Source organism: Danio rerio, chromosome 15 (assembly GCF_049306965.1).
Source record: "Danio rerio strain Tuebingen ecotype United States chromosome 15, GRCz12tu, whole genome shotgun sequence".
Classification (NCBI taxonomy): domain Eukaryota; kingdom Metazoa; phylum Chordata; class Actinopteri; order Cypriniformes; family Danionidae; genus Danio; species Danio rerio.
In genome coordinates, this window is record NC_133190.1 from 22,045,995 (window position 1) to 22,070,493 (window position 24,499).

The 24,499-nt window shown below is 38.4% G+C and overlaps 1 protein-coding gene across 3 annotated transcripts in view; it reads left to right on the forward strand.

The window, feature by feature from the left end:
• The window catches only part of zgc:77784, a 156,429-nt gene extending 146,345 nt beyond the window's left edge, over window positions 1-10,084 (forward strand). For all 3 annotated transcript variants that reach the window (XM_073922898.1, XM_073922897.1, NM_001431128.1), the window contains 5 exon segments: window positions 4,695-4,849; window positions 4,952-5,050; window positions 5,162-5,311; window positions 8,984-9,108; window positions 9,435-10,084. In XM_073922898.1, coding sequence (XP_073778999.1) covers window positions 4,695-4,849; window positions 4,952-5,050; window positions 5,162-5,311; window positions 8,984-9,108; window positions 9,435-9,446 — 541 coding nt within the window. In that variant the 3' untranslated portion in view covers window positions 9,447-10,084.
• Window positions 10,085-24,499: the final 14,415 nt, after the last annotated feature.

The window sequence follows — 24,499 nt, forward strand, 5'->3', positions numbered from 1 at the left end:
TGCCCCTCACATAGACTAATGTTTCACAAACAGGACATTAATATCACCAACCATTCCCATTTAATTAAGGTGTATCCATCTAAATGGCCCACCCTGTTTATATAAAGTTGCAAAACGCAAACAAATACAATGTTAAAGTAGATTTATTTAATAAAAAAAGTATTCATTTTCAATTGCACATATTTGTACTATTTAAAGCTCATGTTTAAGTTAACTAATTTATAGTTCAGCTGACTCATTTTTTAAGTATAAGCTCAGCCAAGTAAAACATTGATATTTAAGTTATGTCAACACATTCAATCCAGATAAGTTAACATAACTCAAAATATTAAGTTGTCGTAACTAATTAAAACAATAATTTTTTACAGACCATATTGTAAAACATCTGAAATGTTGTTTTGGTCATTCTAAAATGCTTCAGCCAAAGTCTGTCATCAAAGTGGTTCAGTATTATTACGTCAAGAACTGTCTTGAGCATCTGCACTCATTAAGAGTAGTCTATCACGCCTCCAAAAGCCACCACACATTTAATCTGTTTTGTCTTTGTCCTCCAAGGCAGAAGTAATTTATTATATAATGATTTATTATATAAGACAAAAAGGCCCATGGTGGCTTCTCCTGCCGCAGCAAATTCCATTTTTCTTTTTGATATTAGGCCCCAGTTTATCAAGAAGTGTCGATTTCATTCTCTTTGACTCATTGGAGGGAAACTATATTTGAATACAATATTTAAAGGAATCTTCAAACTTTAGACATTAATCTAATATGCATCTTTGGATGAAATTATAGCTAATGGCTGTTTTTTTAACCAACATTCTTCACAATATCTTGTTTTGTATTCAACAGTAGAAATTCATGAAGATCTATCCCTTATAAATTAATAATTTAGGGGAATATATATAAATCAAACTTACTGTCCTTATGTACAATGCAAAAAAAAGTAATTAGACTGATAGAAAATGTGGGGTATTTGTAGCATACAAATCCTTTATTTTTTAAATTGAAGATACTAAAGTTTAATGATTTGGTTCAATTTAAAACAGCACAATTTATGTTTAAAGCTAGGAATAAAATACTTCCGAAATGCATACAAAAGAAAGGAAAGGAAAAGTGGGATATAATCTTAGAGAAGAACAAAATTTTGAAAACAAGGACAGCTTTAAAAAGAAAGCTTTAAAAACAACATCAGGATATTAATCAATTTAAAAAGTAGAATAAATATATATTATTAAAGGAATATAATGGTGAATAGAGGTGATTAAAAAAATAAAATGAGAAAGGTATGATGAAATTTCAATTAATGGCTGTTAGCATTACTATGCATTTTTTGAGTCTATGCTATAAAATGTAAGTGTACAAATGGTTAATTAACCATATAATATGTCAAAGATACTAAAAGGATAAAATATGTCTCATGCAAAGCTCACATGTCTCGTGCCCCCTCCCCCCCCCCCCCCCCTTCTAAAATCTGCATTACTTTATCTTTGTCACAATGACAGTAAATAATATTTGACTTGATCTATTTCAAGACAATTATATACAGCTTAAAGTAACATTTAAAGGCTTAACTAGGTTAATCAAGTTAACTAGGCAGGTTAGGGTAATTAGGCAAGTTATTGTATAACAGTGGTTTGTTCTGTAGACTAACTAAAAAAATAGCTTAAAGTAGCTAATAATTTTGTCCTTAAAATGGTGTTTAAAAAATGTAAAACTACATTTATTCTAGACAAATTAAAACAAATAAGACTTTCTCCAGAAGAAAAAATATTATCAGACATACTGTAAAAATGTCCTTGCTTTGTAATAGAACAAAAATGTATTTTTTGTTAAGTAAATAAAGTTTGTGTTCAAGTTTTTTTTTTCTGTTCAAAAATAAATAAATCAAATCAATTCAAATCATAAAAGTTTAAAATCAAACAAAAATCCTGCTGGGGTAATAAATGTCTCGGTCCTCTTTGGGTTAGAGATACATAAAGATAAACAGCAAAATTATAAGTTCAAGGTACTCAAAAAAATATTTTCAAAGCCTTTATTCACATGGCTATTCCAATAAAACTGCACCTACACATTTCAGCAAACTTGAATTCATCAGGGTAACAGAGTTCAGGTACGTCTGGAGTTTGTTTAAACACTATGGTCACATGACTCAATAGAATATCTAAGCGGTGCAAAAATAATATATTCAACACAAATTAATTAAATCAATTCTATGATTAATTATTTCAATAATGAGAGAGAGAGAGAGAGAGAGAGAGAGAGAGAGAGAAAAGAAAAAGTCTAAAAAGTTGTTTATCATAAAGAATACCAATATACAATAAATACAAGTATATGTAGAAACAAATACAGCCAGTTTTTTTCGGACTCTGTGTTGGACCTTCTTTGGTCTTCAGATCTGCCTTCTACAATTCATGCCATAGCTTTAAGAGATGTTGGTCCATATTGGTATGACCGCATCACACAGTTACTGCAGATTTGGTGGCTGCACATCTATAATGCAACTCTCACATTCATGTAATATTTATAGCAAAATGTACTGTGTACTCCATTTTAAATGATCTCATGATAGGTCAGAACATGCAGTAAGTCAAGAGAGGTGTCATTTCTCTTGCTAGAAAAATAAGGATGGTAATTTTTCTGCTAACAAATTGCTGAGATTTCAAGCTGTTTTGTAAGATACTTAGAAAATTGGCTACTTAGTTGTTTTTTAACAGCTTTTTAGTGTTTAATTATTGCTGTTGGATTTGGTGGCTTGGGTTTTATTGTGTGTTGTTTTATGTAAATCTGATGAGTTTACATAAAACAACACACATTGAGTCATATGCAAAAATTTGGCCACCCCTGATCATTTTCATAATTGTAAGCCATAGCCTGCTGGCCTTTTAAATCAGCAATTTCATTTGGATATATTTTATGTCCTAGGCAAAAAAAGGCAACATTACAGTTCTGACATAACGTTTATTAAATCAACAGATGTAAAGCAGTTTAAGTCATAATAAAAACAGACAGGTGCAAAAATGTGGGCCCCCCAACAAAATACTGACATCAATCTTTTGTAAAGCCACAGTTACTGAAATACTGTAACAGCCTGTAGACATTTCTTATGGTCAAGGATAAATCCTTGAATCCTTGCTGAAAGCATTTTGGACCTTTCCTCCTTAATTTTTTTTTAATTCAGTCAGGTTCGATAGGTACCGAGCAGTGCCTAATTTGTAAACTGCAAGGTCCCGGACCAGATACCGGGGTAGCAGATCTGCCATGTTATCAGAGGAGGGAAAGGTGTCGCGGACAAAAGCGAAGCGGGTTGAGAAATTGTGGCAAATAAAAGTGAAGAGGGTTGGGGAGTCACGGAAGAAAGTGAAGAACGGGTGGGGTGCATGTCAGTAAAATGAGGTGCTGAATCAGTTTTCAGAGGTTCCGGATCTGGCTTGTTCCAGCACAAATTAAGCCCTGGTGCCAAAGATGAACGGCCCTTTTCAAATCAATCCATAGAATTTTCAATCATGTTCAAGTCTGGGGACTGGAATGGCCATTTTAGAACATTGTATCATGTAAGAGCATGAATTTCTAGGTAGATCTGGAGCTGTGCTTTGGGTCATTATCCTACTGAAACATCTGGAGTAACTTCTGCCTCTTGACTGATTCCTGAACATTGTTCTCCAGAATCTGCTGATTCTGGGTAAAATCCATGAAACCTTTAACTCTGACAAGTTTTCCAGTACATGTTCCTGCCACTCATCCGCACAGCATGATGGACCCTCCACCATATTTTACAGTAGGGAGTAGGTTCTTCTTTTGGAATGCAGTGGGGCTTTTTTCTGTCATACAAAGAGTCTATGTGGTGTCTGTCCACAGTATATTTTTCCAAAATGATTAAGGCTTGTCCAAATAAGCCTTTGCATACCTCAAACGACTCTTCTTGTTGGCAGACAGAAAATTTCTTCTGCATCACCTTCCATTGAGCTGTTCTTTGTGAAGAGAGTGTTCTGGGCTGTGAATTGATGTAATGACAATATTAGCAGCAAGATGTTCCTGGCGCTCTTTGGAAGTGGTCAGTTGTTTGTCTGTGACCATTCTAATCTTGATCTTTGCCTTTCAGATATTTTTCTTGATCTAGCACATTTTTCCCACACAAGAACGGTTCCTGTGGCCTTCCATTTTCTTACTATATTTCTGACTGTGGAGATAAAGACCTTAAACATTTGTGATAGCTTTTGCATCCTTCTAGTTCATGTTGGTGAATTGTCCAGCTTTTATGGTCATTAGGAAGTTCTTGACTACAAGTTTTAAACGCCAAAACCAAACTTTTGCGTAGCCTATTTTTCAGTTTCAATTTAATTTCACACATCTTAATGCTGCTACACTACATATTTCTGTCTGATTTCATTATCTAGCTTTTACTAGAAACCAAATGGCATTTTACTGTGATCCTCTTTTATAGAGAAAGAGCACATTATTATTAAGCCACAGAGGGGTTCCCACATTTTTGCATAAAACTGTATTATAGGAAATACTGTGAAATTTCCCTTGCTCTGTTAAACATCATTTGGGAATTATGAGGTCTAATAATTTCGACTTCAACTGTATACATAAACACAAAGCACGTTTTTATTTTTCATTGTTACTTACTACCATGACATATAACTTGCGCAGGACAAAAACAACCCCCCTAAATTGTTAATGTGTTTATTCAACAGGAAACCACAGTGCTCGCACAACACACAGTTTGCGCTCTCCAACCCAAAGCCGTTTGCCAAAACAGAGTCTGTTAATGGCAGCGCTCCTCACCACAGCGGCCCTTGGAGAGACATGGCTGAAATGGAGGAACTCTTCTCCGGCAGCACAGCCACTAGTAAACCCTTCGCCGCTGCAAAAATAACTGCTTTTATTACACTCCCGATGATTACATATAGAGAACATCATCTTTGTTTTCTTTCCTCTGCACTGCTATCAGGAGAATATACGTCATTCACTTCCTCAATTCACAAGCCCAGGCCTAAGAAGAAATCTCATAAGGATGGCCTTGCGAGACGAGAAGTGTCCAAATCAGGGAGTAAGAGCGCACACAGTTAATCAATTATTGATCGGAGCAACTAAAGCAGTTGGGATAACGGTGTGTATCAGTGATCATTCACACTTTGTGCTTGTTTGTGTGTTTTCGCAGACCTGCCGCCTCCACCTGAACCTCCTCCTCTAACAGAAGAGCCACTCAAGCACCTGACAGACATTCTGGACACTGAAGGAAGCAGGACCACCCCGCAGCACAGAGAGAGGAGATCTGACCGCAAAACAGCCGCACAGTGGAGCACACAAGGTCAGACTTCAGGGAAAAATGCTGCTTATTTAGACTGGACACTAGTCTGTTTGTGATCCTGGCCCACAAAACCAGGCATACGTCTCAAATTGGTGAAATTGAGATTTATTCATCACCTAAAAGCTGAATCAAGCTTTCCATTGATGTATGGTTTGTTAGATAGAATAATATTACATAAAATAGGACAATAATACATAAGACTGGTCAGTTTTAGGTTACTTAACTCTTAGGTAATGACAATTTGATAAAGCTGAAATTACTGGAATTAGTGATGGTAATTGCACTTTCAATATGATCAAATTATATTTACTTACATAGATTTATTTATTATTTATTCCATGCACATAGCATATTAAATGCAAGTAAAGATATGTTATCATTAAAAATAAAGTACTTCTAATAACCTTTGTTGAAGTAAATTCTACAAAAAGTAACTACTGCTACATTTTAGTGAGTGACTTCTGAATCCCAGTTGTAAGAGCAACAAATAATAACATGACTTCTAGTTGATCATGGGAACCTGCATGGACCCAAGATTCTCAGACAAATCAGTCAAGGTTTGTGAATGAAAAATCATGGTTTGGGGTTACATTCAGTATGAGGGTGTTCGAGAGATCTGCCTGAGGTATCAAGATGTTTGTGTTGTCCATTACATAACAAATTACAGGAGAGGGCTAATTCTTCAGCCTTATAGTGCATACCTCAGCCTCCACATTAAATTTTCAGAAAGCAAAGTAGGTCAAGGAGCTTCAGGATTGGCCAGCCCCATCACCAGACATAAGCTTTAATGAGCATGTCTGGGGTATGATGAAGGAGGAGGCATTGAAAATGAATCCAAACAATCTTGATGAACTCTGGGAGTCCTGCAAGAAAGCTTTCTTTGCCATTCCAGATGACTTTATTAATTAGTTATTTGAGTCATTGCAGAGATGTACAGATGCAGTCCTCCAAGCTCATGAGTACTACGCAATATTAATTCTTTTTCCACTGCAGCATGACTTTATATTCTATACTGTACATTGTTTCTGTTAAGAGACAAGACTTTTTTCTAAGCAAAGTCAGACCTTACTGTCCTAATTAAATAATTCAAAGTCAGGGCTAGACCATATTTTATTTTGGTAAATTTGCATAATCTAGAGGCCTTTGCCTTCATATAAGCCACTTCTGATACCAAATGATCAACTAGACGTCAAGTTATTATATGTTGTTCTTAAAACTTGGATATAGGCGACAAGACTTTTGTCAGGTAGTGTATTTTGTCATATAAACTAACATAATATCTATATTATGAAAGCCTAAACAGTGAATTACTAAGTATGATTATTTCGGACTATAAACTGTATTGTTGAATACAGGTTGTGTAAGTGTATTTTTTTTTTTGCTGCCACATTCATTAATACAGTTGAAAATCCTAATAAGGTTTAATAGAGATCATTACTGAGAAGGTCTGAAAAGGTTGCATATTTAGTCACAGTAAACAAAAAAAATGTCTGTGTGAGGAAAAAGTCTGGCTCTATTACACCTTCAGGTTAGCTGAATATATATAATAACACACGCACACACATAGACACACAGACACACACATTTATGTCCAATTTACATGTTTGCCATTGTTTACTGATCATCAGTGCAGAGTGTGGGTAAAAACTCTTGACATCTGGCAACCGCAAATATAAAAGCTTGAGGAGACTTGTTAAAAGCAATATAAACAAACAATTTTCTCCTTTTTTGCCGAAGAAAATATATATTTATATATATGTAGATTGTGGTGCAGTTTTTATTTTGTTATATACATTCTCCTCTCCATAGCCAGGTTACAAAGGTTTAATGCAAATAAAAAATTATAATAATACAATTTATGCAGAAACCAATACCTACAACATTTCGATATTATGTTTATTTACATTTTTAATGTTAAAATTATTTTTTGAGGTTTTAAATGTTTAATAAATAGAACAGTGGAAGGAAGTTTTGGTGATAGAGGGGAATGCTCGAACACCCAATTCTTCTGCTCACCAAAATTCAGGTTACCATGAGCACCTTGGTGCTACTGTACTGTACATGAACTATATAAAAATACATTAACAATACTATTATAGATGTAATTACAATGTTAAAACAATAAAATTACAATGTTATAACAATGTAGTAATTACATTATTAATACAGTACAGTCCAGTCATTACATAAATTATGGAACAAAATCAATGCCTAAAGTCTTGAATTAAAAAGCTTGTTGAATATGTACGTATAATTACACAAATACTGTACATAAAAACTATACAAAGAAATATTTAAGTTTATAAACATTATCTTAGATGTAATTACAATGTAATGACATAGTAAATATGTTTGTAGTTACATGTGTACTGTGTATATTTAAGTATAGATAAGAAATTACTGTACAAGCAACATGCATGCAAAGAAACATTTACATTTATAATTATCTCGGATGTAACTACAATGTACAATGTGACAATACAGTAATTGCACACACGTTTGTAATTGCATATTACATCTCAGAAGTAATTACAGTGTTTTAACAATGTAATTAAAATTTCATTACATATAAAAGAAACAATAAAAGTTTGTAATTACATATGTACAGTGCATGTTTACATATGAATACACTACAGTACTTGAAATAAAGAAACATGTTTACAAGTATTATCCTGGATGTAATACAATGTAATAGCAATGTAATGACATAGTACTTACAATGTAATGGCAGTAATTGCACACAGGATAAAAGTTTGTAACTACATGTGTTACTGTGTGTAATTACGTATACAACTATAAATAAACAACGTACATGAAATATAAAAAGAAACATTTACATTAATGGAAAAAATATCTTGGATGTAACTATGTAATGACATAGTAATTACATCCAAGATGAATGTTCTTATTACATATTACAATGTTATAACAATGTAATTACAATGTTATTACATAGTAATTACATCCAAAATAATAGTTGGTAATTGCACATGTACCACGCATATTTAAATATAAATACACAAATACTGTACATGAAATATACAAAGAAACATTTAAGTTTATAAACATTATCTTGGATGTACTTACAATGCAATAGCAGTGTAATTACAATGTAATGACTTAGTAATTAAGCTTGTGATTACATGTGTACTGTGTATGTTTACGTTTACAACTATAGATAACCAAATACTGTACATGCAACATAAAAAATTACATTTAAATTTATAAATGTTATCTTGGATGTAGCAATAATGTAATCACAATTTAATGGCATAGTAATTACAATGTAACGACACAGTAGTTGCACACAAGATAAAAGTTTTTGAGTACATACTACATCTCAATGTTATAATATTGTAATTACAATATCATTACATCCAAAAGTTTGTAATTACATGTAATTCAACCACTAGGCTATTGGCGCAGACTATATTTCTTTACATTTCATTACCATTTAGTTTTTGAAGCTAAACATAAATTTTATAACACCTTGGCAACCATCTAAAAACTCCATAGCAACTATCCACTGGCATGATTTATCAAATCTCATTTTTTTCATAAATGTCATGATATATTTAAAACTTTATACAGTAGGCATCTTGCAAGTGTGGTTTCTGGCATTTAAGAGCTGAAATGTTTTTTTTTTTTTTTTTTTTTTTTTTTGCTGCACAGATGAAGATTTAATCCAGTATTTCAAAGCAAACCTGCTGTCCAGAAACTGTTCGCTTTCCAGAAGCTCTGCATCTCAATCATCCGCAAGCTCACGCTCCTTGGGGTCTGGAAGGAGGAGAAACGAGGTTAGATGAGTTTGTGTGCATCTTGTCTGGTCGCTCGTGGTCTGAATAAGTTCATTAGTCTCTCTCCACGCGTGGGGGCCTCGGAGCATTGTAGTAAATTAGCAATCGATAAGCTCCGGGACACCGAGCGTACAAAGCTGCAAGCGCACTAAATGAATCAGCCAAATTATTACATTTACACTTTTTTTGTGTGAGTGTGTGTGTGTGTGTGTGCGTGTTTCAGAGTGAATATTAAAAATACCATCTCACCTTTGTTGTCAGAATATTACTGCGCGTGCTAATCCAGATGATAATTTATATGTACTTTTGGGCTCGTTTGTTTTCAGAATATGATATGAGGAGAGGAAATTGTCCTGTTGCTCATCACAACGTACGCCATGCAGTGTAAATGCCGCCACGCTCTTGTCCTTCACCTCTGTATTATTGTTTGTCTGATTTTTTTAAGCGTTTTGATTTTAATGATTCATTGTTGTCCTACCTCTGTATGTATATATCTATTTTTTACGACGTTTAAGTGTGAGGAAAAAAAGGCACCTGGAAGGTATGCTGTTTTGTTATTTATTATTATTTATTGTATTTATTTGTTAAAAAAGAAAACAAAGAAAAATGTTAGATGAACATGATGTTTGAATGTATCTGGTGCATACTGTACATGTATGCCTCGATGTCTACATGTAATAGTAATAATTAAAAAAGGTGTTCCGACATTTTTTTGGTGACAAATATAGCAGATATTATCAGGCACAAATCTATGTGCACAAGCCATACAATTATACATCAGTAAGCCTGTAGAATATCAAACATTACTTGTTGTAAATCCTCACTAGGACTGTCTCCTTATGATCCTGTGCTCACTGAAAGGGGCTTTTCTCTTCTCCTTGAGAACGATTCGCACTCTGTCAGACTGTTTTTCCTCAAATGCATCAGTCATATGCAGACTGCTTATAAAACAATAAAACTCATGTTCTAAAAGGTGCGTCACTGGTATGGATTTTCTTTATCATTCTGTCAATATATGCATTTTTGTATTGATTTCATAGCAATGTGGGGTGTAAATCTTCTTTTGGTTTTCTGATTTGGTTGGTAGAGCAGCAATCAAACACCACTGGAACTTTCCACTGTTTGCATGTCTGTGTTCATAAGTAATAATGAAAGGTTGTGCTTTTTTATATGTCAGATTTAAGTTTGCTGCAAGATACTGTAGCTTCTTCTTCATGCATTGAAGCACACTGTTGATGGTGGTAGGATTCATCGATATGCAAGTAGGTGGTAAAAAGAGGAAGTCTTTCAACACGTTCTGTCACAGATGCATATTACATCCTCCCCAGGTTGGTGATAAAGTTTTAGCCTTCTACTGACTCACCAAACACCAAGTTCAGTGACGAAATAAGAACAATTTATTTAACATTTATTTTAGGAAGCAAACAAGTCTTCAGTACTTCAATATAATAATTTATTTATTTTCCTTCGACTTAGTCTCTAATTCTAGGTTGCCACAGCAGAATGAACTGCCAACTATTCTAGCATATGTTTTATGCAGATGCCCTTCCAGCCACAACACATGACTCGGAAACACCCATACACTCTTGCAATTACTCACACACAACCGGAGAAACCAGAGTACCTGGAGGAAACCCACACGAACACTTGGAGAACCGGTACTCATACCAGTAAATTCTTGCTGTTAGGCGACAGTGCTAACCACTGTGCCACCATTTCAATTTAATAACAAATAAAAGAAAACAAAATACAAAACATACACTAACTCCCTTTCTGTCCTTAAGAGAAAGGTTAGACAAAAGAAAATGGCATCCACCACCCTATAGCTTCCCACAAACAAACAATAAATTTGAAAAAATAATAATAATCTTCTTAGGACAAAAATAAAATAATAATTCTTACATCAGGTTAACTGTTTACTAACCTTTTGGTTAAGCAGATTCTTTCACAAGAGGACTAAAGTTCTACACGGACATTATCAACACAATTTTGCCCATCATAGCCTCCCCACCATTAATTGGTTTCATCACTCTGTCTCCTCTCCACCTATCAGCTGGTGTGTGGTGTGCGGTCTGGCACAATATGGCTACTGTTGTGTCATTCAGGTGGATGCTGCACATTGGTGGTGGATGAGTAGATTCCCCCTAATTTGTGAAGCCCTTTGAGTTTCCAGAAAAGCGCTATATAAATGTAAGGAGTTCTTCTTCTTATTTTTATTTATTTATTTATTTATTTATTTATTTAACCACAACACGAAATAACCCAATGGAAACCCAGCAGAAGGGACTCTTGCTCCAAAGCCTTACTCCTCCAAAGACCCTTCTCTGTCTTACATTCACAAGCCAAGCCTCTGGGGAACCAATCAGGACAGAGTATCCATCAGTACAGCTATTTAGCAAAGTTGACGCCCCCTCTTCAGTTTTAAAGCCTCATTGAGGGAGAAAAAAATACAAAAGAGACGTTCATGGAATGTAACAATGCATGAATTAGGGCTGCACAATTTTTTTAATTCTAACATTGTGATAGATATACAAAAAATATATATATTTGACTGTTTTTCTTTTCTTAAAAGGGCTTGACTTGAAGTGCTGTAAAAAATATTGGAAAAAAACGAAAAAAATTTTTAGGTGCTTTATGAAATGTTGCCAAATGGCAACAATGTCCAACAGTGGATTTAACTTAGAAATTTCAAATGTAGAACTTTTCTTATAATTAATAATTTTGTTGTTTGAAATAATTTAGTTGGTGTTGCAGTATGATAAGCTTTAACACAGAACGTATTAATTACACCTTATACATACTTTCCAACAACTGTTATTCCAACAGCTTTAATTTATTACATCATTTTTGCTGAATATTATTGAAAACAATTATAATATTGTATTATCATGTATACAACATACAGTAAATATAAATATTTTCTCCAGTGTATATTAAGTCTAGTATATCAGATCTGACATAATTTGATCCTTTGTTTTTATTGACGTTTACATTTGCATTCAGCAACTACTCACAATAAACGCCAGTCTGTCAGAAATCATGCTACAGAAAACCACTGCATGTCATGTGACTTAAACAAAGCACTTTGTGGCTACACAAAGGTCATCTTTTTCCAATAAAAAAATCAATGTTGGTCTTAAAGAAACAGTGGCAGCGAAATTGACATAAATATCATGTTGCCATATCGTGCCGTGCAGTAGACAGAGGGTTAAATATCTCTATTTGGAAAGACTTGATCATTTTAGATATAGTTAAGATTATTCTGTATTGGGAGTGCATCTGCATAAAATCTAATAAACAATCTAAAAGCATAAATAAATGCAGTAAAGAAAAAGATACAATTGAAATAAAGTGTTTTACCATTTTTCCTGTCTAACAGTATTTAGGTACAGTAATTGAATAAAACAAATCAATAAAATGATCATTATTAAAGTTACAAAAGGTAACATTTATTACGCCCGAATGTTTACAAAATCACTATACAAACACATGCAAAATTATCAGTTATAATCCACACTCAGCATTGCATATCCTGTGATGTGACTATTGCAAATGATCACATTGGGATATTGATACTGAAACGATATATTGTGCTGCCCTAGCATGAATAAGAAGTGTCAAAGCAAAGTGTCAAAAGCAAATCACCTCAGCAGTGGTATTGAGGGTAGAAGAGAATTCTGCTTATTTACTCTCACAACCAACAATCCCTGGCGGTCAAACCCATGAACTTTGGATCACATGTCCAACTCTCTAGCGATTAGGCCAGGACTGCCCCACAGTATTGGCTTTTAGTTGAAATCAGCTGACCAGTCAAAGCACCCTCATTAATTCAAAAACATTGATGTTTTCAGTACAGAATGTTTTCTTCTTTAATTGGGTGGGTTTCATTGGTGGAGCAAATACAGACAAATTAACTGGTAACAAACAGTCAATGGAATTGATTCCCTGACTCGACTTATTTTACAACAAAAAGGGTCATGAATGATACAATGATGCACGGCTCTAGCTTTCCAGGAAGTCATTAGAGAAATTTCTTTCAAACATACTTTGTAATTTTAATCCAGCCTGAATGTGCCATGTTGGCTTTTTTTACACAGCCTCTGTAATAATTCCATTGCAAATGACCTGCTGTTTTTCAGCAGTCTCAGCGATAACTTGAGAATTCTCCATTGTGTGTTTTGATCTACGTGAACTAACATAGATTCTCATACTTCACATATTCTGATTGTTGCGTGCCATTCATCCTGCAAAAACCGAACCAGGCAAATTCTTAGATATGATCATTCCATACTATATTTCATATTGTTGCACACAGGTTGCATAAGTGTACTTTTTGCTGCCACATTTGTAAATACTTGAAATCAGCTGATTAGTCCAAACACATTAATAATAAATTTTAAAAAAATGTTTTCAGTAGGCATCACAGTGGCGCAGTGGGTAGCATGATCGCATCACAGCAAGAAGATGGCTGGTTTGAGCCTTGGCTGGGTCTGTTGTCATTTCTATGTGGAGTTTGCCTGTTCTCCCCGTGTTGGTGTAGGTTTCCCCCAGGTGCTCTGGAGGAATTGTTCATAGTGAATGGGTGTGAATAGATGTTTCCCGGTAATGGGTTGCAGCTTGAAGGGCATCCGCTGCTTAAAACATATGCTGAATATGTTGGCGGTCCGCTATGGCGACCCTTGATTAATAAAGGGACTAAGTCAAAAAGAAAATGAATGAATGAATGTTTTCAGTACAGAATGTTTTTCACTTTAATTTAGTTGGTTTCTATGGTAACTGATAACAAACAGTCAATGGATTTAATTCACTAACTCAACATATTTTTTAGTGCCGCTTCTTAATGCACTGTAAAAAAAATCACTGGGTTCCACACATTATATAAGGTAGCTTATTCATTCATTCATTTTCTTTTCAGCTTATTCCCTTTATTAATCCGGGGTCGCCACAGCAGAATGAACCGCCAACTTATCCAGCACATTTTTTATGCACCAGATGCCCTTCCAGCCGCGACCCATCTCTGGGAATGAGTTAGCTTATTAGTTTTACAAATTTAGGTGGATTAAAAACAATTAAGTTGTCCCCAAATCAACCTCAAGAATTGGGTTGTTTCAGCTTATTTTAAGTAAGTAGTTTAAACTAACAGCAAATGTCTTTTTTTTTGAGTGTGTGTAAGTGGTAGCAGTTTTTAAAGAACCACTTTGTGAAGCTTTAAAACATTGACAAATCTTTTGTTCTGAATCAGTGGTTCAGACTGCATATCAAATAGTCAAGGTCACTTGATTTCAGTAAATTGGGCTTTCGCTACATCATGACAGTTTTAAAAAGTTTTGAAATTCAATGGTTCTCTGTTCTCTCTCAAGAATCACAAAGTTTCACTCAGATCGTCCCTCAGTGGTTAATCACATTTGTAAAATTCACATTTGTAAAATTATAATAGTCATTAAAAATCTCTTGTCCTGTTTAGCAGAGCCCACAGTGGAACACAAAATATAAGTCTTAAAAATTGATAAACAAATATTATCCTTAACATTTAACAATACTAGATGATAAGCTGTGTATTTGATTGGTTATACTTTCAACATTTGCAGTTATTTGAAAAAGCTTTAAGCATGCCCTTTCAGAATTTTTGTTCCATTTACATGGTTTTGAGCAGTGGGTGTCTCTAGTCTAGCATGTGCTTTTTAAACACTTCCAAACAGACAGTCATTTAGTCAAGCAATTGTTTGGAAGAATTGAAAAGCTTAGTTTTTTCTGTCACTAGCATATGTTATGATGACAAGCCAAAGACGAGAGGCAGATTAAAGTCCAGTTTCAAACATTCATTTATATAATCCAAGCACAATCCCAAAGGGCAAGGCAAAGACAATGGCCGGGAAACAAGAATGCCAAACACAAGACATAAACATTCACATTCAACAACTGATGAACACTTACTTAAAGGGCACACAGGGAAAACAATGAGCTGAGGTAACAAGAGGACTCACCAGGGGTAACCATGACACTTAACAAGGGTGTGGCACAGAGGGAGTAAAGGGAGGTGAACAAGCAAAGTGAATTACAATAAAAGACAAGACTGAAATAGAATATTGGTCTGTTAGCCTCTATAGGGAAGATATTTTTTTAAAAAATTAAATCAAGAGCCTTTTAAGACTATTGTAATATAAGATCAGGTCAGCTTACCCACCGTCATTTATGCACTCAGTTACACAATGTATTACATACTCTCACCATCCACTTTATTAGGTACACCTTACTAGAATCAGGTTGGACCTCCTTTTGCCTTCAGAACTGCCTTAATCATGAAAATACATGAAATAGGGACTTCCGGTTTCGGGGCGCATGGAGAAGGCTGCTCGTGTCTAGGCTCCAACAATCCTCCAAATAATTTATACAATCGATCCTCAGATTTAATAATTACCTGTCAAAAAGTGTTTTCAAGAGATTCAAGAATACGTTAAGGCTTGATAATGCCAAAAAACCCGAAAAAAGAAGGCAAAATACAAGAAGAAATCGACGACGTCCACGGCAAAGCTGCCAACGCAGAGGAGCTGAGGCAAGTTGTCAATAAAGGTGGCACAACTTCTCCTAATAATCAAGACATTATGGACGCTATAACAGCTTTAAATTCCTCAGTCAATCAAAAATTCGACACCTTTACACAAACGATTGCAGAATTATGTACGACACTGACAACTAACACAGAAAAAATTGCATCGATTGAAGAGGCTTGCACTGACTACGAGATACGCCTGTCAGCAGTACAAAAGCAGTGAGCAGAACTGGTGGATGAATGCAAACGCCTCAGAGAAAAAAGCGATGATCTCGAATCCCGCTCCAGGCGTAATAACATTCGACTTGTGGGAATTGCTGAAAAGGAAGAAAGCGGTAGACCCACCGAATTCATCGCGGAACTTCTCCCAAAACTGCTGGGCCCAGAAAACTTCATAAAACCAATACAGGTAGATCGAGCACACAGAGCGCAGCGAAGATTGAAGGATGATCGGCCGAGAGCATTTGTCATCAGATTACATCACTTTTCAAGAATTAATCATGAAGTTGGCTAGAGAAAAACCCCTGGAATACAAAGGATCAAAAGTGCATATCTTTCCAGACTTGACGACGGAGGTGTTAAAGCAAAGATCTCGATTTGCCGAAGTCAAAAAGACATGCAAGATCAACGGCATCAGACATGGATTCCTTTTTCCAGCGTCATTCATCTTAACCACAAAAAATGGCGAAAGTAAAACATTTGATTCACCAGAGAAAGCAAGCTCCTACCTGTCGCGTGTGGTGAACAACTGATCAGCGAATTAAAATAAGAAACACAAATGTGCAAATCTTAAATAAACATAAATAACGTTGACAATGACATTGTATGTTCTGGTGAAATAAGAGGATCATATCGAATATAATTTTGTTCTTTAATTGTACGGAGGAATACTGTCACGTATAATGAAAGTTCAGAGGGATCCAAGTGCGAGTTAACAAAAATAATATTTATTGACAAAGTCAAACAAAAATCAAGTAAGGAATGGTGCTAGTGCTAGGAGGGATCGGGCAGGAATCAGACGGGAAAACAGGGTCCAGAAAATAGTCCTCGGATCCTACGCACACAGACAGAATAGCACACCATAAGCACACATAACGAACTGACAAAGACACACAGAAAACGTGGCTCATATATACCTGAATATGAGCCTCAGCTGGCGAGCTCATCAGGCCAGCTGAGTGCCGTCATCACACGTGATCAAAACAAATACACGAGGAGAACAAAAACAAACCAACGTGATCAAACAGACACTCCGGAAAAGCGCACAAACCTGCAACCGTGACATTACCCCTCTCTCAAGAGCACCTCCTGGTGCTCCCAGAAGCGCTTACCTGGCGATTGTAATCATCGATAAGAGAGTGATCCAATATGTCCTTTGCAGGCACCCAAGTTCTCTCCTCCGCACCGTAACCTTCCCAGTCCACCAAGTACTGAAATCCTCGCCCCCTCCGTCTCGAGTCCAGAATGCGCTTAACCGAATAAACGGTCTCCCCATCTACGAGACGCGGCGGGGGGGGAACCGGAGTGGGCGGGTTAATCGCCGTATGAAAAACGGGCTTTAATTTAGAAACGTGAAACACGGGATGTATTCTCCAGTACGCTGGAGGAAGTTTAAGGCGGACTGCCACCGGACTAATGATCTTGATGACAGTGAATGGGCCAATAAATTTAGGTGCAAGTTTATTACATACGGAACGCAAGGGAATATTCTTAGTTGAAAGCCACACTTTTTGACCGACGACGTAAACGGGAGGCTTCGACCGGTGGCGATCGGCTTTAGCCTTGGTGCGCGCACCCACTTGGAGGAGGGTCTGTCTGGCCCTATTCCAAGTGCGTCGACACCTCTGGACAAAGGCGTGGGCGGAGGGAACCGCGACTTCGGATTCCAGACTGGGAAAAGCTGGTGGCTGGTAACCTAAGCTACACTGAAACGGAGAAAGGCCCGTAGCCGACACTGGTAATGAATTGTGTGCGTACTCCACCCATGGGAGCTGCTGACTCCAAGAGGAGGGATTCTGGGAAACCAAACAACGTAACATGCGCTCGAGATCTTGGTTGGCCCTTTCGGTTTGTCCGTTACTCTGAGGATGAAAACCAGAAGAAAGACTTACAGTCGCTCCCAATAAATGACAGAATTCTCTCCAAAATTTAGAGACAAACTGGGGTCCCCTGTCAGAAACCACATCCGTCGGGAGGCCATGAATGCGAAAGACGTGATTAATGACAGCATCCGCTGTCTCTCTGGCTGAGGGTAATTTGGGCAGAGGAATAAAATGAGTAGCCTTCGAGAACCGGTCCACAACGGTCAAAACAGCCGTATTGCCACCAGATGGCGGGAGACCGGTGACGAAATCTAGCGAAATGTGCGACCAGGGTCTCGAAGGCACTGACAGCGGCTGAAGGAGTCCAGCGGGAGGGCGATTAGAAGTCTTAGAAACAGCACAAACAGAACAGGCCAAAACAAACTCGCGTATGTCCCGTGCCATAGCTGGCCACCAGAATCGCTGTTTAACTAAGAATAATGTACGACTCACCCCTGGATGACAAGCCACTTTGGAGGAATGTCCCCATCGAATGACGTCAGACCGAATCCCCTCCGGCACAAACAATCGACTAGGTGGGCATCCGACCGGGGGCGTTACCCCGTCCAGGGCTGTGCGGACCCTGCTCTCGATCTCCCATGTCACTGCAGAAATACAAATCCTCTGGGGAACGATGGGCTCAAGAGACGTATTGCGCTCGGAAGAATCAAAAAGACGGGATAACGCGTCGGGCTTGATGTTTTTGGAACCCGGTCGATAAGAGATGGTAAAGTCGAAACGTCCGAAAAATAATGCCCACCGAGCCTGCCTGGAGCTGAGTCGTTTGGCGGACCTGATGTATTCGAGGTTCTTATGATCGGTCCAAACGATAAAGGGAACCCCCGAACCCTCCAACCAATGACGCCACTCCTCCAAAGCGAGTTTGACAGCCAACAACTCCCTATTACCAATGTCGTAGTTTCGTTCTGCGGGAGATAATCGGTGAGAGAAAAACGCGCACGGATGAATTCTGTCATCCGAGGCGGCGCGCTGGGACAGGATAGCGCCCACCCCCACCTCTGACGCGTCAACCTCCACCACAAACTGCCGGGAGGGATCAGGTGTCACTAAAATGGGAGCTGAAACAAAGCGGCTCTTTAGATTGGAGAATGCAGCCTGTGCTGCGCTCGACCACCTGAAGGGAGTTTTGGAGGAGGTCAAGGACGTCAGAGGGGCGGCGAGCTGGCTGAAATTGCGAATAAAACGCCGGTAAAAATTGGCGAAGCCCAGAAATCTCTGCAGGGCCTTACGAGACTCCGGAATTGGCCAATTTACCACAGCCTGAACCTTCTCTGGATCCATGCGCACCCCCTCGACTGACACAATGTGTCCTAGAAAGGGAACAGACTGTGCATGGAACACGCATTTCTCCGCCTTGACAAAAAGCCCATTCTCTAGCAGCCGCTGAAGCACTCGCCTGACGTGCTGCACATGTTCCTGGAGAGAACGAGAAAAAATCAGAATGTCATCCAGGTAGACATAAATAAACTGATCTATCATGTCTCGCAACACGTCATTTACGAGTGCTTGGAAAACTGCAGGAGCATTAGAAAGCCCGAACGGAAGAACACAATATTCAAAATGCCCCCTGGGGGTCAAAAACGCAGTTTTCCACTCATTACCCTGCTTCATGCGAACCAAATGATATGCGTTACGGAGATCTAATTTCGTGAAAAACGAAGCCCCCTGCAGACGCTCGAACGCTGAAGACATCAGCGGCAAAGGATACGTATTCTTCACCGTGATGCTGTTCAGCCCTCGATAGTCAATGCAGGGTCTAAGAGACCCATCCTTCTTTTTCACGAAAAAGAACCCCGCCCCCGCCGGTGAAGAAGAGGGCCGTATGATCTTGGCCGCTAGAGAATCAGAAATATATTTCTCCATGGCCTCCCTCTCAGGAATAGAAAGAGAGTATAACTTGCCTTTGGGCGGAGACGTACCTGGCAATAAATCTATAGCACAGTCATAGGGACGGTGAGGAGGCAGAGAAGCAGCTCGAGACTTACTGAACACTCTCTTCAGGTCGAGGTACTCACTGGGCACGTTTGACAGGTCCATGCGCTCCTCCTGAAACACAGAACAAGAAACAGCAGAACGAGCAGACGAAAGACAAGACTGATGACAGTTCTCACTCCACGAAAATATAGTATTAAGACCCCAATTAATATGAGGCTTATGAAGAATTAACCAAGGATGACCTAAAACCACCGGTGTGTTGGAACAGTCTGTTAAAAAAAATGAAATGTTTTCAACATGATTTCCAGACGTGATCAGTTTTATGGGTTTAGTGGAGTGAGTGATAGTGGGAAGGGAAAGTCCGCTGAGTGCGCGTACTGCAATGGGTTGTGCCAGAGCTATAACCGGAAGTTTAAAACTGAAAGCAAAACTGGAGTCTATGAAATTTCCCTCCGCCCCGGAATCGACAAGGGCGTGGGTGTTCTGACTTCCGGAACCCCATGTTATGGTGACAGGTAGTAATGTGGCCGCCGCAGAGGATTTGTCCAAACTGATTTCACCCATCAGTAACCTCTTACCTACTGATGGGTGTTGTCTTTTACGGGACAGGAAGCCACCCGATGCCCCGCCCCCCCTGCAGTAAAGGCAGAGTCCCTCAGTTCTCCGACGACGCTTCTCCTGCAAGGATAAGCGGGATCTGCCCAGCTGCATGGGCTCCGGGTCAGCGCTACTCATCTCCGGCGCCACCGCCGAGACCGGAAGCTCAGGAACAGGATCCGGAAATCTGTCATGCCTCAAGCGACTCTCACGGCGGAGCAGTCTGGAATCCACCCGGATAGCCAGATCCACTAATTCGTCCAGCGTCTTAGGCAGATCTAAAGAGTAGATCTCATCCTGGAGCCGATCCGAAAGCCCATGTAGAAACATGTCCCATTGAGCCTCCGCGTTCCAACCGCTTTCAGCAGCCAACGTGTGGAACTTGATTGAATAGTCCGCCACGCTCCGATTCCCCTGGCGGAGCTCAGCAAGGACTCGGGCGGCCTCTCTCCCTGAGGCGGCCCTATCAAAGACCTTCTTGAGTTCTTTGGAGAAAAGATCGAAGGATGAACAACACGGAAGCTTTTTCTCCCAAGCTGTGGTACCCCATTGGGCTGCTCTTCCAGACAAGAGGGTGATTACGAACGCCACCTTGGACTGCTCAGATGAAAACAAGGATGGCTGCAGGGTGATGTACAGGGAGCATTTGGCCAGGAAGGACCGACACAAGTGCGGCTCTCCAGCATAACAGGTCGGAGGAGGAAGGCGAGGCTCAGCAGCGCGGCTAGCGTTAGCAATAACTGGCGCAGGTACCACCTCCGGGGCTGGTGCAGGAGCCGCTTGAGCTGCTCCAGAACCCAGCTGTTGAACCTGCGTCGTCAGCAGTGAAACCTGCTCAACCAGAGCCTGGATAGCCTGTGCGGTGGTGGCCAACGCTTCATCTTGGCGATCGATCCGGGCATTGCTGTTTGTGAGGAACTCTGAAATCTGTGATGCACTCGCTGGGTCCATGGTGAAGGTCAGTTCGTTCTGTCACGTATAATGAAAGTTCAGAGGGATCCAAGTGCGAGTTAACAAAAATAATATTTATTGACAAAGTCAAACAAAAATCAAGTAAGGAATGGTGCTAGTGCTAGGAGGGATCGGGCAGGAATCAGACGGGAAAACAGGGTCCAGAAAATAGTCCTCGGATCCTACGCACACAAACAGAATAGCACACCATAAGCACACATAACGAACTGACAAAGACACACAGAAAACGTGGCTCATATATAGACCTGAATATGAGCCTCAGCTGGCGAGCTCATCAGGCCAGCTGAGTGCCGTCATCACACGTGATCAAAACAAATACACGAGGAGAACAAAAACAAACCAACGTGATCAAACAGACACTCCGGAAAAGCGCACAAACCTGCAACCGTGACAAATACGAGTTTGTATGTTTTTTTTCCTGTCTTCTTTGCTTCTCTCAATAAGGAATACGGAAGATTACGTTGCTTCGGTGGTGAGTTATCCAGCAGTAAAATGGAACTAAGCCATCTGACGTTAGATGTGGGGAGGGGGGAAATTGGGGTGTTCATCTTTGTATTTTCCTGCTTTGTCAGTTGTTCTTGGGAAGGGGTTACACTTAAAGTTCTTGCGAAAGGCCTGTTGATTTATGTTAACTTTAGTCGGACGCCAAGATGGAGATTTTTACTTGAAAACCCAGAATAGTTTAAACAGTCAGAGAAAATGTAGTAACTTTTAACCTGGAATGTCAGAGGCATGAATCACCCAGTGAAAAGACGTAAAGTTTATAATAATATAAGCAAGCTACGCGCCGAAATCATATTTCTGCAGGCGACTCATATAAAACAGACTGCTAAGGCACTTCTTAATCCTCATTGGGCAGCTCAAATATATCAATCAAATTTCTCTAACAAAACTAGGGGAGTGGCAATTATAATAAAGAAAAATGTTCCATTTATACATAAACAGACAATATCTGATAAATATGGCAGATACATAATCCTGCGTGGAGAAATAAACGCAGTCCCTATTACATTGGTTAATTTGTATGGTCCAAATTACGACTACCCTTCTTTCTTCAATAAACTCTTAGTTAAAATACCTGATGCGGCTTTACAAAATGTAATTATTGGGGGAGATTTTAATTGTGTCATTGACCCGATAAAAGATACACGGCCTAGTCGTACCTTTAAAAGCAAGTCTGCAGCTACGTTAAATAATTATTTTAGGAATATTAATATGGTTGATATCTGGAGGCATTTAAATCCATATTCTCGAGAATATGCATTTTATTCTTCAGTGCATAAATCCTACTCTAGAATAGATCTTTTTGTTGTAGATTCCAACTTAATAAAAATGGCTACATCCTCCCAATATCACAATAGATTAATTTCAGATCATGCCCCATTGTCACTAGATTTAAAACTAAAGTTGGAAAAAGGAACGTACTGTTGGAAATTCGATAACTCGCTTTTAAATTATAAAATTTTTTGTAATTATATAACTGAAAAAATTGGGTATTTTTTTATCTGAAAATGATAATGGCAGCGTTAATGAATCTGTATTATGGGATTCGATGAAAGCTGTAATTAGAGGTGAGATAATCTCCTTTCAAAGTAGAAAGAACAAAGAAGATAAAAAGAGATTAAATGAAATAGATGATCAGATTACTAAATTAGAAGAAAACTATAAAACTAACTTATGTTCAAAGACATTGAAGAAAATAGTAGCATTGAGAAGTGAATATAATTCTATTCTTTCCAAAACAATTGTTAAACAAATTAATCAAATTAAACAACGTCAATTTGAACTTGGTGAGAAGCCTCAAAAACTTTTAGCTCGTCAACTAAAGCAAGCTCAAACAAAAAAAAGCCATTTATAAAATTCTAACTGAAAACGGGGAAACAATAACTGAACCTAAATAAATAAATGAAAGCTTTGCAGAATTTTACAAAGAGGTCTATACATCTAATGGAAACACGGACATAAGTGATGTGGCGAGATGGATGCTTTAATGTTTATTTTTCTCAAGTGCCACTAGGGGGCGCTGCTCCGACCGGTCCTTCCTATCGCTTCCAGACAATACTTCCGGGGGTCGGGAGGAAGCGGAAGGGCAGGTAAACAATCGGAGATTATAAAAGAGGGAGAAAAGGCCAGAGAAGGGGTTTCTGGTTTTTTTGGTGTCGGGTATTTGGTGGCAAGAATTGGAGAAGGAGGAGAAGAACGGTGTAAGGTGGAGAGCTTGTTGGTTTCAATGACTGTGTGAGGAAAAAAACTGAGGGGTGGAAGCAATTCGTGGACGTGGTGACCAGGCGATTTCTCGAGTATTGTGTGCGAGGGGTCTGAAATTCTGATGGGAAAAGTGGACCTGTGCAGAACGGCTTCGATGTCCCTGGGTCAGTAACTTTTGTCCATTTGCACCCATACATACACCCACACATTCCACACACACATTACAACGTTATCACATAGGCTTTCTTTACATTTTTCTTTCCTCTCTTGTTTCCATTCGATCAGACACACATTATTATTGTTTGTTGGTTTGTTTGTTTGTTTGTTTTCTTTTGGGTTATCTAAACGTTATTATTGAAGTGTTTGAATTGTTTGTTTGTTGTTTCCTTTTCATTGTACGGGTTGTTAAAAATATAACAGTTGATTTAATTTAAAGTGTGTGTTGGGTTATCTTTATTTTCTTCTCTTTGTGTGTATGGTGGTTGAGTGTTTGCCGCGGCTATCCAGGGTTTTAATTTAATTTTTGGCAAGTTAATCTTGTCTGGCGCCCAAAGATTTATTAATTTTGGTAACTATTTTATTTTTTTTTTTTGTTTGAGGTCCGCTGGCAGTGGGATTAAGGGACGTGTGAAAGCCAGCTAGTGCAGTACCCACGTGGACCTGCGGTTGAGCGTTCGGCTGCGGTGCAGGAGGTCCCGTGTTCGAATCCCGCGGAGTTCAGTTTTTGAGATTTGAATTATTTTTTTTTTTTTCTTATTATAAACTGTATATAAGATTTATTTATTACAAACAACCACCGTCACATAAGTGGCGCCCGAACAGGGACCCTGAACACTTAAAAAAAAAAAAAAAAAAAAACTGAACACTTTAAAAGACATTGAACACCATTGAAACCTTACTTTATTTTGGGAAATTTTGAACTTTGAAACTCATTTGAATTGTTTGACTGATTTCAGTTGACAACAACCTTTTGACTTTTTGAACTGTTTTGCTTTACTGACAAAGACTTTGGAAAAAAAAACAATTT